Genomic DNA, 16263 nt, shown 5'->3' with positions numbered 1-16263 from the left:
GTAGAATGTGTTTTGATGTGGGGATGTAGGAGGTTCTTGCATACAGTCAGTGGACTACATGCAGTAGAATGTGTTTTGATGTGGGGATGTAGGAGGTTCTTGCATACAGTCAGTGGACTACATGCAGTAGAATGTGTTTTGATGTGGGGATGTAGGAGGTTCTTGCATACAGTCAGTGGACTACATGCAGTAGAATGTGTTTTGATGTGGGGATGTAGGAGGTTCTTGCATACAGTCAGTGGACTACATGCAGTAGAATGTGTTTTGATGTGGGGATGTAGGAGGTTCTTGCATACAGTCAGTGGACTACATGCAGTAGAATGTGTTTTGATGTGTGGTTGTAGGAGGTTCTTGTAGACAGTCAGTGGACTACATGCAGTAGAATGTGTTTTGATGTGGGGATGTAGGAGGTTCTTGCAGACAGTCAGTGGACTACATGCAGTAGAATGTGTTTTGATGTGGGGATGTAGGAGGTTCTTGTAGACAGTCAGTGGACTACATGCAGTAGAATGTGTTTTGATGTGGGGTTGTAGGAGGTTCTTGCAGACAGTCAGTGGACTACATGCAGTAGAATGCAGCCGGCACAGTCTCAGTTGGGAGAAATGGAGACCGGCCGCGTCAGGCCAGTAGAGCTGTCTGCTGAGCGTGAACAGGGTCACGAGCAAAAACGTCAAAAGAAAAAGAAAAGAGAGAAAGAAAGAAAGAAAGAAAGAAAGAAAGAAAGAAAGAAAGAAAGAAAGAAAGAAAGAAAGAAAGAAAGAAAGAAAACCCTCTCTATGTTGAGATCAGACAGCAGCACTGTGCTGTGGGAGGACTTTACTGCTGCTGCTGTTTTTAATGCATTGTTTACCATCAACAAATCCTATGAAAATAACTCAATGAAGAATGATTTTGTTTTGCCAACAAGTCTCGTCCATGTAGACGATCCCCAGGCAGGCAGTGGTTCTCAAAGTGGGGTCCAGGGACCCCCCGATGCCCAGGCAGTGGTTCTCAAAGTGGGGTCCAGGGACCCCCTGATGCCCAGGCAGTGGTTCTCAAAGTGGGGTCCAGGGACCCCCTGATGCCCAGGTAGTGGTTCTCAAAGTGGGGTCCAGGGACCCCCTGATGCCCAGGCAGTGGTTCTCAAAGTGGGGTCCAGGGACCCCCTGGGGTCCTTGAGGGGGTTCCAGGGGGTCCCCAGCAAAAAGGGAATTATTTATTTTCACTATAATTCCAATCTTACCCTGGGACAAAATCTTATCAGATACATTTGATCATTTGATCAGATATACATTTTATCATTTTATCAGATAGCATTTTAGCATTTGATCAGATGTAAATTTTAATAGTCTGTCTTTGAATGGAGAGTTTTAGTGTCCCAGGATACTTTAAATGTTGTTTCAGAGGAGAATACAATTCTGTGGATTCAAGTGGATACCTGGAATTTGTGTGATTTTTTTGAGCATGGAAAACATCAAATTGAAATATAACAAACATCAGTGCCTATATTATATTGGCTATTGGCAACTCGTACCCAACTGTCTTTCAGTGAGGAATGTGGTGTGTAGTAGTACCTCATCGGTGTCGAACTCGCACAGCGCCTCTACGGGCAGCAGCTTCTGAGGGGTTTCCCGCCGATATTTCAGGGGCAGAACCTGCAGGCTGCGCTTCTGTAGCGCCGCCACGCGCTCCTCAAAGTGCTCCATGGCCTTCGCTTGGTCCTACACATGCACACACACACGCGCACACACACACACACACGCACACACACAGACAGACAGACACACACACACACAGAGACAGACAGACAGACAGACAGACACACACACAGAGACACACACAGACACAAAAAATATGTAATTAATCCCACTGTTGTAACATTGTAGCAACTCCCATACATCATATTGTCACTTTGAGATGACCTCATCATTCCTGCCAACTTAGGCTGTGAAAAAGACAAAGATTTTCTGGATTTGTCAACTCAACTCCGTCAGTGATGTGAGCCGTTGTTCTCTCAATTTATGCTGCCTTGTTGAAAGATGCTCCTGCTACCCTTTGGAAAAAAGCTACCTGATCTGTAAAGGGGAGAGTCGTGGGATTCCATAGAACCCATTTTCATTCAGATATCTTGAGGTGAGAGGTCAAGGGACCCATTTGAACATGGTCATGCCAGGTCATGTCCTTCTCGACAAGCTGGCATGACATGATCTGCCTGTTCAACTCAGAAAAAAAGAAAATCCTTCAGATATGAACAAGTGTTACTTGTTCCATCTTAAAGGCCGTAGCTGATGCAGACTGTGAGGCACAGTTGATGCACTACTGTTAATGTACTATTGAGTCTGCTAAATGACGTCATGTCATGTAAGAGTCAACCTATACGAGGGATCAGGATGTTGAAACAAACGGCTTCAACAGACTTCTGGGTGACTGAGGTCTGCCAAGACCAGAACCACCCGCCACAAGACCAGCTTCTTCCCAACCGCCATCAGCCTCACCAACAAGGCCCGGAAACCCCTTCTGCCAAGGACCTCACCAACAACCCCCTCCCCCCCACACACAAACTCACTACCTCCTCCTAAACTCAACTGAACTCCCCCCCGCATAAAACTGGAACTCATACTTTATCTAATTTAATGCCCGTCTAACTGGGACTGGAAAACTGTGTAAATTCCCTGCACATTAATGCCTATTTAACTTAGCCTGTAAATTTCATGTACATTCAATGTAAACTCTTATCTAACTCTGACTGTAAATTCATGTAAATCCACTGCCTATTTAACGTATATTCAACTCAGTCTGTAAATCTCATGTAAATCCAACGTAAATTCATATTTATCATCCACAGAACACTTCACCACTCATGTACATATTGTATATATTGACTCGATTTGATTTGATTTGATTGCACTTGCAACCTTGCGATTGCCGTTAGTTATCTTCCTACTTCTTATCCCTGTATATTGATGTGACCGCTACGCTGCATACAGACATTAAGACAAATTCCTCGTATGTAACTTGCATACTGTGGCAATAAAAGTGATTCTGATTCTGATTCTGAACTGCCAACTGTTCATTTTAAACAGCAGGTCAGGGTGAAACCATGCCCTCTTTGAACTCTAACTGCTCCTTCATACTTTAAGCTAGACACTCCTTTTAAACTAACAAGGCACCACTTTTAGGACTCTATCACCTTAATTCAGCTTTAATTTATCTTTTATACTTTTTGAGAAATCACAGTTTAAGTTTGATGCTCTTTTCAGCCTTTATAATGGGATCCTATGGAGCCAACCTTGAGTGTGTCTCACTCTAGCAGGCTGTACTTTTTACTAAATCCACACATTTTAAAACTGCAACAGTTCACACAACTTTCACACTACATACATATATTATACATGGGAGCCTTTAGCTATTTTTGCTCTCACTCACAAAGTCAAAATAAGCGATGTGACGTATAGTTTTTGAAATATTAAGGTTTGGTTTGGCACAACCTTTCAGCATTATTTCACACTAGTTAACTGCTGCAGTGGCACCCCGTGTTTTTGTTGTTGTCGTGATGTCACTCTGATTCGTCCTATTGAGAATCTGGAGATCTTAGTTACCGATGAAAGAAATGACCAATCAGGAGCCCAGCGGGTGAAAGGGTTAAAAAGAGAGAGTCTGACTCATATTCAGAGACAGAGTAGAAACTCACATCCAGGTCCTTGATGAGCGCATCAGTCTGGTACACGTCTTTAAACTCGGGGTTGTACTTCTGGTTCACCTCCGTTTCCAGCCGCTTCAGCAGCTCCTGAGTATCACGGGCCTCCTTGTGGTACTGCACACGCACACCGCACACACACACACACACACACACACACACACACACACACACACACACACACACACACACACACACACACACACACACACACACACACACACACACGAACACACACACACACACACACACACGAACACACACACACACAGACACACACACACACACACACACACAGACACACACACACGAACACACACACACACACACACACACACACACACACACACGAACACACACACACACACACACACGAACACACACACACACACACACACACGTATAATTTTTTAACCATTAAAATCAATCGATGGATCAATTCTGATGAAAAAGGTGTGAAAAACAGGCAGTAATGCAGTAACTGATGTAGGCAGCAGAGTCTTTCCCTCTCTCACTTCTGTTGATTTAACATGGCAGCATGTAGAAAGTGATTGTTCAAACAAATCTATGTTCAATTTATGTATTTATTTATTTCTATTGTTTTATTCCTAAAAGCACAGATGAACGATCAGTCCACTATGATGCACGGTCTCAACTAGTGGTTTTGATAGTCGACTAGTCTGTGAAACCCCTAGTCGCCGGGTGTGGTGTGTGTGTGTGTGTACATGTGTGCGTATGTGTGTGTGTGTGTGTGTGTGTGTGTCTCTGACCTTGTGGTACTCCTCCATGTGTTTGAGGTGGTTCTCCTCACAGATGAGCAGGTTGAGGTACTCCTTCCAGTCTGCGTGCACCGCCTCCATGTGGGCCTGTGTGTGTGTGTGTGTGTGTGTGTGTGTGTGTGTGTGTGTGTGGTTAGTAAAGAGACATCAGTCATATGGTATCAGCTGATGTTGATGTTGATGCTGATTATTGGTATCGGCCAAATGTTTCATATTGAGAGGAAGCACTGCGGTAAATCTCAGATTTATGGGCTTTTCCAAATGTTTTGGACATAAACAAAGACATGACTTTTTTAAATCCACAGTGTTTACATGTGTTTCTCAGTATGTACATTTGGTTATCATAGAAATGTGTTTTTATACAGATCATATCGACATCTGTAAATATCGGTTAGGTTTTTCCAAATCCACTTGTTAAAGCAGTTTGGTGGTGCAGTCCTGCGCTGAGTCCTGAATGAGGCTGTGGTTGTGAGTGGAGTGCTGTACCTCAAGCACGTTCTTCCCAGGATGATCAGAGGCAATCAGCTTCTCGCCGTCGTCGTTGAGCTTGGTGATGGTGGCCTCCTTGGTCTCCAGACATTTACTGATGAAGTTCTGTTGGGTGACCATAGATACAAACTGAGAAACTGAGACTCATGTTTTAACTGAAACTTCAGTGAAATCATTATTGACCAAAGTCATCTTATGACATCACTGATGATGTCATGGGCACTGATACTCGAGCAATTGTGAATGGGGAGACTGTAGTTGCATGTCTCCAATGAAATCATTATTGACGAAAATAATCTTACTGACTCACTGATGACATCACAGGGCTTAAAATTTGGCGTGGGATTGCAGGAATCCCGCACATTTTCCCGAATTCCCGCATATTTTCAATTTATAAAGGGGGAGTAATCCCGCAATGATTTGCGCAGATCTATGTTTGTGCGGAACGGTGCTTAGCAAGCGAAACGGCTGTCTGTCTGACGCACTGAGCACACACTGTAGAAAGAGATGCAGGATAGCCAAGCGAATGTGATTGGATGAACGTTTGACACTAGGCCACTCAGAGGTAGAGAGGGGCGGGTCACGCCTTCGCCTAGCCTTCGCCATCATGGGGAAAGAAACATCGCGTCCCTCAGTCCTCTCGACATCAACGCTCCTCTGCTGATTTCTCGCTGGATACAGACAGCTGCTTGCAAACATGATAGATCGCTGGCTAAAAAGGAAAACTACGTCCTCACAAGGGGGATCCGCTCAGAAAAAACAAACAGGACAAGTCGAACAACAAGGCACTTCTAGCTGAAATGTCAACACCGAGTAACGTCAGTGTCAGTGATGTTTAGCGTTACGTTATTGACGATGAAGAATCTGATATCGATAATGACGTCGTTAATAATAACGTTAATCCTCCTTAGGCCGAGTGTGATGTCAACGATGTTGTTGCCACTAAAAATTTCAAATAGCGTTTCTCATAAAGCAGCCGTGAAAATCTGGTGGAAGCATTTTCAATAAAAAGTGAAACGACACACAGATGGTTATAGTCACTTCAATAGAACTCTCCCCAATGCAAAATTCAAACAGGTTAGTTGCCAGTAGGCTAATGACAGTAAGAAAGGCAGATGTAGTGAGCAAAGATGGATGATTTAATGTTCCATAGCTCCGACCTAACCAATCTAACTGACATCACTATTGTGAACACAAAACAAAGAACACTTCTGATATAATATGATATTAGTGTTTTAGTAAAGTGTATCACTCAATACAAAAAAATAAAGGCTTTCATAGAACCAAAAGCCTATGGCTTAGTCTGCAGAAAAAACACGACAAAAGCCGTAGTAATTTAGACTCAGGTGTGTATAAACTATTTCCTTTTTTAAATACAAAAATGTGAAATTACAGTATTATCACTTATTGGACAGGAGAAGCATGTATTTGTCGGTTATAGTAGGCTATCTATCGCCTGAAAGGAAAAAAACTAAAGTCTATAGATCCCCCCCAAAACCTATAAATCCCCCTTATCTGAAGAACATAAGGCCCCCCTAGTTTGCAAAGTGAATTTTAAGTCCTGACATCATCATCCAGTACTTTAATGACATCACTGATGCAACTGTGATTTAATCAGTGTCTGTATGCCTGTTTGCTCAACTTTGCATCACTGATGACATCACTCACTGATGACATCACAATGAATGTGCGCAGACATACAGACAGATACTCCTGGAATTATTGGATAGACAGATAGCATAGGATAAGAAAGTATCCAAATTCTCCTGAAACGTAATTCACAAGGGCAAGGGCAATGTGTATGTGTGTGTGTGTGTGTGTGTGTGTGTGTGTGTGTGTGCGTGCGCGCATGTGCATGAGTATGTGTGTGACGTGTGTGTGTGTGTGTGTGTGCGCGCATGTGCATGAGCGTGTGTGTGACGTCACGTGTGTGTGTGTGTGTGTGTGTGTGTGTGCGCGTGTGTGTGTGCGCGCGTGTGTGTGTGTGTGTGTGTGTGTGTGTGTGTGTGTGTACCTCGTACTGCCTCTGGCGGGCAGGGTAGTCCAGGTTGTTGTGGCTCCAGTCATAGTTGATCCTCTCCTCAGCTTGCTGATCCATCCAGTACAGCTCGTTGGTGCAGCGCTGCATGTAGTCCCGCAGGCTCAGCAGGTGGCGCTGACGAGTGCTGGAGCTCGCCTAACACAGGGAAGAGGTGTGAAGAAGAGGAAGAGTGCTGGAGCTCGCCTAACACAGGGAAGAGGTGTGAAGAAGAGGAAGAGTGGAGCTCGCCTAACACAGGGAAGAGGTGTGAAGAAGAGGAAGAGTGCTGGAGCTCGCCTAACACAGGGAAGAGGTGTGAAGAAGAGGAAGAGTGCTGGAGCTCGCCTAACACAGGGAAGAGGTGTGAAGAAGAGGAAGAGTGCTGGAGCTCGCCTAACACAGGGAAGAGGTGTGAAGAAGAGGAAGAGTGGAGCTCGCCTAACACAGGGAAGAGGTGTGAAGAAGAGGAAGAGTGCTGGAGCTCGCCTAACACAGGGAAGAGGTGTGAAGAAGAGGAAGAGTGCTGGAGCTCGCCTAACACAGGGAAGAGGTGTGAAGAAGAGGAAGAGTGGAGCTCGCCTAACACAGGGAAGAGGTGTGAAGAAGAGGAAGAGTGGAGCTCGCCTAACACAGGGAAGAGGTGTGAAGAAGAGGAAGAGTGGAGCTGGCCTAACACAGGGAAGAGGTGTGAAGAAGAGGAAGAGTGCTAAACTATCCTACTTTGATGACATGTTATTTCACTAAAAGAAGAATAGAGCTCAACAGGCACGTGACTTTTCGTGACATAATTTGCCCCGGAAGTAAGTTCCGTGTCCATTTTCTCCATAGACATTTAGATCAATCCAAATATAACGAGTTTTAAAGCAGCTATGAGCAAGATTTTTGATTGTTATTAAACAGTCTAAATTTAATATCGATGCCTCACATCTTACCTCTAATAGTAGAGGAGACCAACGCCGAGTAGTCTCACTTGAAAGCCGAGTGAATCGGCGAGTGTCGTCTTGATGATTAGTCTGTGTGCGGGCCGACGACACCGGGGCAGATCAGGAAGTCAAATGAAACGGTTTGCGGCAGCCACTTCAGCCATAACCACTAAATTACTAAATTACTTTCAAACAAACTGTTAGAATATAACGAGAGATGTTCGCGAGAGCAGAAAGTAGCGGGGAGAGCTGTTTTGGGTCTGCTGCTACGGCCATAAACCGTTTCGCTCTGCCTAGCAACAGACCCAAAACAAGAAGGACGGCTTTCCCCGCTACATCAAAGGGCTTTCTGCTCTCACGAACATCTCTCGTTATATTCTAACAGTTTGTTTGAAAGTAATTTTGTGGTTATGGCTGAAGTGGCTGCCGCAAACCGTTTCATTTCACTTCCTGATCTGCCCCGGCCCGCACACAGACTAATCATCAAGACAACAGTCGCCGATTCACGCGGCTTTCAAGCGAGACTACTCGGCGTTGGTCTTGTCTACTATTAGAGGTAAGATGTGAGGCATCGATATTAAATTTAGACTGTTTAATAACAATCGAAAATCTTGCTCGTAGCTGCTTTAAGGCTCGAACTGAGCCAAAACGTGATCCAGAGAATCTAACATTATTTCTTGTTATTTTTTGTTCTCGCTTAAACCGAGTTTGTAATCCATATGAGGTTAGTCCGGCTCAAATGTACTTTGTGACTCCGACATATACAGTATATATAGTCTATAGGAATGAGCTCATACACATATACAACATATACAAACACCTCCTCTCCCTCTCTCAGGATCAGGTGAGAGGCTCAGATAATGTGTGTACCGTACACAGTGTACTCAGTGTAACACATGAACATGTCAACATGAACTGAAGTCTGTTCCTGCCTAAGGGCCCTTGAGCAAAATGAGTCAAACACTAACTAGCCACAGGGCCCGAAGCCTACCTGCTAATGAGACAGAGGAGTGGCCTACAGTGAGGTTTAGGCTAATTACAATCTCACACACACACACACACACACACACACACACACACACACACACACACACACACACACACACACACACACACACACACACACACACACACACACACACACACACACACACACACACACACACACACACACACACACACACACACACACACACACACACACACACACAGCAGGGCTTACATTACATAACGAGTGTTTGAGTGTTTGTTCCTCACCACAAGTTTGTTGTATTTGACCTGGAGGCCACTGACATAATCCTGGAGATGAGAGAGAGAGAGAGAGAGAGAGAGAGAGAGAGAGAGAGAGAGAGAGAGAGAGAGAGAGAGAGAGAGAGAGATACAGGTAGAGTGAGAATCAAGATCAATATAATGAGTCATGTGCAGACCTGCCAACCTTGGGAAAATATTTTGAGCAGCACAATATAAACCCCAAACACTGCTTAGCTCACATGCTTTAAACCTATTTCTTTTGCACATGGTCACACAAGTCAAACGTTTGAGTCCACCTGCTTAAAGAAAAACACTTTTTTCATGATTAATATTTCATTATGTGTGCTTACACAAACTGATGACCATAAGTTAATTGCATTCAATGATTTAATTAAAATTGAAATGACTTTGGGAATTTGGTTTGGAACATAGTGGTACTTGGTCTGAAAAGTTTGGGAACCTCTGGTCTAGAGTGACAAATGGTACCAGCGTACTTGATGTCAAAATGTGCAAAATGACTCCAGGGTGGCAGGTTTGCATGTGGAAGCTGTGAGCGGGAACATTTGCATATTGCCAAAACATTGTGTTTATATGAATTTGAATTCTTTTTTATTTATTTTATGTTGATTTTTTTAATCAAATGTATTCAATGGACATAAAAAGGCTACATCAACATGGTCCAATCAAACAACAAGACAGCAACAAACTACGACAACCAAAAAAAGCTGAACCACTCCAACTTTTATTACTCTTCCAATGGTTGTAATTATTATTAATAAGGGCTGGAAGAATAAGTAAGAATTCTCACATTTTTACTGCAAAATAGTCCTGTCCGGTCCTTAATGAATAAGACTGTTCTCCTCTTAGATTGATAGGTTCTCCTCTGTCTGTACCTTCATTCTCAGTTGTTATTGTTGCCGTTGTTGTTATTGTTGTTGTTGTTGTACCTTGTCGTTGCTGTCGGAGATGTGAGGAGCGAGTGCCTCCACCTCGCTGTGGAAGATGTTGTGCTCCTCCACCTCGGTCTCCACGGTGGGCAGGTCCTGGCCGAAGCCCTTGTTGTTCAGGTTGTCCTGCAGGGAGACACAACAACAAGCTCAGTCCAGCTCTATGAGCTGATGGTTCGAGTGGACGACTCAAAGAGACAATTATATGTCGAGGGATGATTAGGTGGCCATGATGGAAGGAAGGCCTGTGTGGGAGCCGGTGTCACACCCCCCAGAGAACCAGGGTTACACCCCCCAGAGAACCGGGGTTACACCCCCCAGAGAACCAGGGTTACACCCCCCAGAGAACCAGGGTTACACCCCCCAGAGAACCAGGGTTACACCTCCCAGAGAACCAGGGTTACACCAACCAGAGAACCAGGGTTACACCTCCCAGAGAACCAGGGTTACACCTCCCAGAGAACCAGGGTTACACCTCCCAGTGAACCAGGGTTACACCTCCCAGAGAACCAGGGTTACACCTCCCAGTGAACCAGGGTTACACCCCCCAGAGAACCAGGGTTACACCCCCCAGGGAACCAGGGTTACACCCCCCAGAGAACCAGGGTTACACCTCCCAGAGAACCAGGGTTACACCTCCCAGAGAACCAGGGTTACACCTCCCAGAGAACCAGGGTTACACCTCCCAGTGAACCAGGGTTACACCCCCCAGAGAACCAGGGTTACACCCCCCAGGGAACCAGGGTTACACCCCCCAGAGAACCAGGGTTACACCTGCCAGTGAACCAGGGTTACACCCCCCAGAGAACCAGGGTTACACCTCCCAGTGAACCAGGGTTACAGCCCCCAGGGAACCAGGGTTACACCTCCCAGAGAACCAGGGTTACACCCCCCAGTGAACCAGGGTTACACCCCCCAGAGAACCAGGGTTACACCTCCCAGAGAACCAGGGTTACACCTCCCAGAGCACCAGGGTTACACCTCCCAGTGAACCAGGGTTACACCTCCCAGAGAACCAGGGTTACACCCCCCAGAGAACCAGGGTTACACCCCCCAGAGAACCAGGGTTACACCTCCCAGAGAACCAGGGTTACACCTCCCAGAGAACCAGAGTTACACCCCCCAGAGAACCAGGGTTACACCTCCCAGAGAACCAGGGTTACACCCCCCAGAGAACCAGGGTTACACCTCCCAGAGAACCAGGGTTACACCTCCCAGAGAACCAGGGTTACACCTCCCAGTGAACCAGGGTTACACCTCCCAGAGAACCAGGGTTACACCCCCCAGAGAACCAGGGTTACACCTCCCAGAAAACCAGGGTTACACCTCCCAGTGAACCAGGGTTACACCTCCCAGAGAACCAGGGTTACACCTCCCAGTGAACCAGGGTTACACCCCCCAGAGAACCAGGGTTACACCCCCCAGGGAACCAGGGTTACACCCCCCAGAGAACCAGGGTTACACCTCCCAGTGAACCGGGGTTACACCTCCCAGTGAACCAGGGTTACACCCCCCAGAGAACCAGGGTTACACCTCCCAGAGAACCAGGGTTACACCCACCAGGGAACCAGGGTTACACCTCCCAGAGAACCAGGGTTACACCTCCCAGTGAACCGGGGTTACACCTCCCAGTGAACCAGGGTTACACCCCCCAGAGAACCAGGGTTACACCTCCCAGAGCACCGGGGTTACACCTCCCAGTGAACCGGGGTTACACCTCCCAGTGAACCAGGGTTACACCTCCCAGAGCACCGGGGTTACACCTCCCAGAGCACCAGGGTTACACCTCCCAGAGAACCGGGGTTACACCTCCCAGAGACCCAGGGTTACACCTCCCAGAGCACCGGGGTTACACCTCCCAGAGCACCGGGGTTACACCTCCCAGTGAACCAGGGTTACACCTCCCAGTGAACCAGGGTTACACCCCCCAGAGAACCAGGGTTACACCCCCCAGTGAACCAGGGTTACACCCCCCAGTGAACCAGGGTTACACCCCCCAGTGAACCAGGGTTACACCTCCCAGTGAACCAGGGTTACACCCCTCAGGGAACCGGGGTTACACCCCTACTCTTGCGATGAGTACCGATGGGATGTTTAATGACCTCGGTTTAACGTCTCATCTGAAGAACGGTGCTCACTCACAGGACAGAGTCCCTGTCTCTGCCCTGGGGCATTGAGGATGGGAAGATTATTCATTCATCTTCTTCTTCTTACCAGTTTCTCGTCCATCATGGTGCCCCAGTTGATGCTGGGCATGCCCTCTGAGCGGGTCAGGTGGTAGATCCTGTCATGGTCCTCTCTCAGCTTGATCACTCTCTCACGCAGCTGCCTCATACTGCACACAGACACACACACGTACACACACACACGTACACACACACACACACACACACACGTACACACACACACACACACACACACACACGTACACACACGTACACACACGTACACACACGTACACACACGTACACACACACACACACACACACGTACACACACACACACACACACACACACACACACACACACACACACACACAATATTACAGCACATGATTTTTTTTGTAATCCTAATTCATAATTTTGGAGCTCCCATCTTAAAGGAACACGACAAGTGCCCCTCCTGCTAGTTAGCTTAGCATAATGACTGGTAGGCTGGGGAATGGGCGAGCCTACCCCCATTAAGTCAGCAAAAATACCAACAGCGCAAAAATATACTCATGTTGTGACTCGTGCATTCACCACGTTATGAAATAATAATGTAAAATTATGAGACATTGTAGTTTTACGAAGCAAATACAGACCAGGAGTACTTTCCTGAACAAAGCCAGAAGCTCCGGCTATGTATTTTGATTTGTAAATTACAATGTCTCGTAATTTTACGTAATTTCATAGCGTGGTGAATGTACCGTGTGCCGTAGACTACCAGTCATTTATGCTAAGCTAACTAGCAGGGCTACTTTTCATTTCTACTGCATTCACAGAGAAGAGAAGGGCATAGAACATTTCATCTTTACTATCAAGAATATGGCAAATATGTTTGAGACGACTGTACAAATGAAGCTTATAGCGAAAGACCTATGCTATTCATTCATTCACTCCTCTGTTCATACCTGCTGTTTAGTATCAGCGATTATACCAGCTGATGAGGGGCATAACACTCTGGTTGCTAAACCAATCAGAGCCAGCCATATTTCCTAATTCAGCCAATCACACCTCTGCTGTCAACTTTAAAATCTGCTCTCCTCTCTCTTGCGTCTCTTTGCTCTCATTTCAGAGCGATTTTGCTGCCCTCCTCCACCCTATTCACCTCCAGCTCATCACTCAGATGGCCAGGTCTGAGATCTCCCCCACCCCGCTCATCTTCTCATCCATCAAGATCTCAAGAGTCCTCCTCACCGCCACCAGCTCCACACTCCTTATTCTACTCTCGGCTTCACTACCCGCCTCATGATCGCAATGACGACGGGATGACGTCATGATGGAGTCTAATGGCCAAAGACTTTGTACATTTCATAATCATTGTTCACATGTAAATCATTGTTCTCTAGTCTAGCACATGTAATAAATCCTCTTTAGTGTCTGCTGATTGAAGTGGTGTACACTACAGTATGAAAGCCATTGAAAGGAGGCTGAATGAACTGACTCCTGCTCGATCATCTCAGCCTGCGGGTGCTGGAGGCGCTTGGCATTGTGGGCGTCTTCATCCAGGCCGGAGAGCAGCTCCAGAGAGTTCAGGATCCGCCTGTTGGTGTCGTCCTGGTACAGCGGCTGCTTACGGTCGTTGATCTTATTCACGTCCTGCAGCAAACACAGGGCGGTTAGGACACATGAGGGGGGTTAGGACAGTTAGCACAGTTAGGACAGTTAGGACAGTTCACTTCTTTCCTACATGTGACTTATATGGATTTATTTCCACACGTGAAGTCTGGACTAGGGCTGCAACTAACGATTATTTTCATAATCGATTACTCTGTCGATTATCTTCTCGATTAATCGATTAGTTGTTTGGTCTATAAAATGGCATAAAATGGCAGCAAATGACCATCAGTGTTTCCCAAAGCCCAAGATGACGCCCTCAAATCTTTTGTCCACAACTCAAAGATAATATCGGTTTACTGTCATACAGGAGTAAAGAAAGCAGAATTTATCACATTTAAGAAGCTGGAATCAGATCATTTAGACGTTTTCTCTTGAAAATTGTACTCAAAACGATTAATCGATTATCAAAATAGTTGTCGATTAATTTTCTGTCGATCGACTAATCGACTAATCGATTAATCGATTAATTGTTGCAGCTCTAGTCTGGACTATGCCTGGTAAATCTGGTCCGGGTATTTCCCGGAGTGACCCTACCACACATGAGGGACCCTACCACACATGAGTGACCCTACCACACATGAGGGACCCTACCACACATGAGGGACCCTACCACACATGAGGGACCCTACCACACATGAGTCACCCTACCACACATGAGGGACCCTACCACACATGAGGGACCCTACCACACATGAGGGACCCTACCACACATGAGTGACCCTACCACACATGAGGGACCCTACCACACATGAGTGACCCTACCACACATGAGTGACCCTACCACACATGAGTGACCCTACAACACATGAGTGACCCTACAACACATGAGGGACCCTACCACACATGAGTGACCCTACCACACATGAGTCACCCTACCACACATGAGGGACCCTACCACACATGAGGGACCCTACCACACATGAGTGACCCTACCACACATGAGGGACCCTACCACACATGAGTGACCCTACCACACATGAGGGACCCTACCACACATGAGTGACCCTACCACACATGAGTCACCCTACCACACATGAGGGACCCTACCACACATGAGGGACCCTACCACACATGAGGGACCCTACCACACATGAGGGACCCTACCACACATGAGTGACCCTACCACACATGAGTGACCCTACCACACATGAGTGACCCTACCACACATGAGTGACCCTACAACACATGAGGGACCCTACCACACATGAGTGACCCTACCACACATGAGTCACCCTACCACACATGAGGGACCCTACCACACATGAGGGACCCTACCACACATGAGTGACCCTACCACACATGAGGGACCCTACAACACATGAGTCACCCTACCACACATGAGTCACCCTACCACACATAAGGGACCCTACCACACATGAGGGACCCTACCACACATGAGTGACCCTACCACACATGAGGGACCCTACCACACATAAGTGACCCTACCACACATGAGGGACCCTACCACACATGAGTGACCCTACCACACATGAGGGACCCTACCACACATAAGTGACCCTACCACACATGAGGGACCCTACAACACATGAGGGACCCTACCACACATGAGTCACCCTACCACACATGAGGGACCCTACCACACATGAGGGACCCTACCACACATGACGGATGGTTGTTTCTAAACATGGTTGTTTCTAAACATGTTTTTGGCAGGTAGAGCAGGTAGGGGGAGGGCTGCCCTGATGAAGGCTGTGTGTGGCTTTTTAATCTGTCCAGAAATGGACTAAGCCTTTAATTAAAGCTTTTTTGAATCTTTGAAGAGTGCCTTGTTTCAGCCTTTTTGTTTTATTACTTTCATGTTACCCCATTTTTATCTTTTGATATTTTCTATTGTATTGATGAAGTGTCTGATATATGCTATATTCTGTATGCTATACATATCACTATTGATTTATTTTTCATGAACACTGCAGCATGGGTCACATGACAGGTATTTTAACTTGTGAGCGAGAGCAGCTGACATTGTCAAATCTACATGTAGTTGCACCTTGTTGAGGTTCTGCTCCGTCTCATAGATGTTCTTCTCCACTTTATCAGCATTCTTCTGCAGCTTCTCGATCAGAGCAGTCAGCTCTGTAGACGGAGCGCTGGAAGAGAGAAGCAACAAGAAGCAGAAAGAAAAACATGACTTCATGGGGAGGAGGGGGGGGGGGGGTCAAAGACCAATCTTATGATTGTGAAAACTAAGGTGTGGCTCAATGCTCACTTCCTGGGCCTAAAACACTGTTTTCTTTGACATATAAGTTATCGATGTGTGTGTGTGTGTGTGTGTGTGTGTGTGTGTGTGTGTGTGTGTGTGTGTGTGTGTGTGTGGCAATACTCAATACTACAATAC

General features: G+C 46.4%; 1 protein-coding gene across 1 annotated transcript; it reads right to left on the bottom strand.

The window, feature by feature from the left end:
• Window positions 1-1553: 1553 nt before the first annotated feature.
• Window positions 1554-16015, bottom strand: LOC310772104 (periplakin-like; the record flags this gene model as incomplete). Its single annotated transcript, XM_083664563.1, has 10 exons — window positions 1554-1700; window positions 3671-3793; window positions 4447-4542; window positions 4942-5049; window positions 6959-7120; window positions 9145-9186; window positions 10086-10211; window positions 12300-12420; window positions 13732-13886; window positions 15916-16015. Coding segments are annotated over 10 exons (1180 nt in total), but the record flags the coding sequence as incomplete, so codon positions are not given.
• Between the last annotated feature and the right edge of the window lie 248 nt (window positions 16016-16263).

This window comes from Poromitra crassiceps, assembly GCF_964638095.1.
Source record: "Poromitra crassiceps genome assembly, contig: HAP1_SCAFFOLD_1975, whole genome shotgun sequence".
Lineage (NCBI taxonomy): Eukaryota > Metazoa > Chordata > Actinopteri > Beryciformes > Melamphaidae > Poromitra > Poromitra crassiceps.
This window is presented reverse-complemented; position numbering and strand designations above follow the sequence as displayed.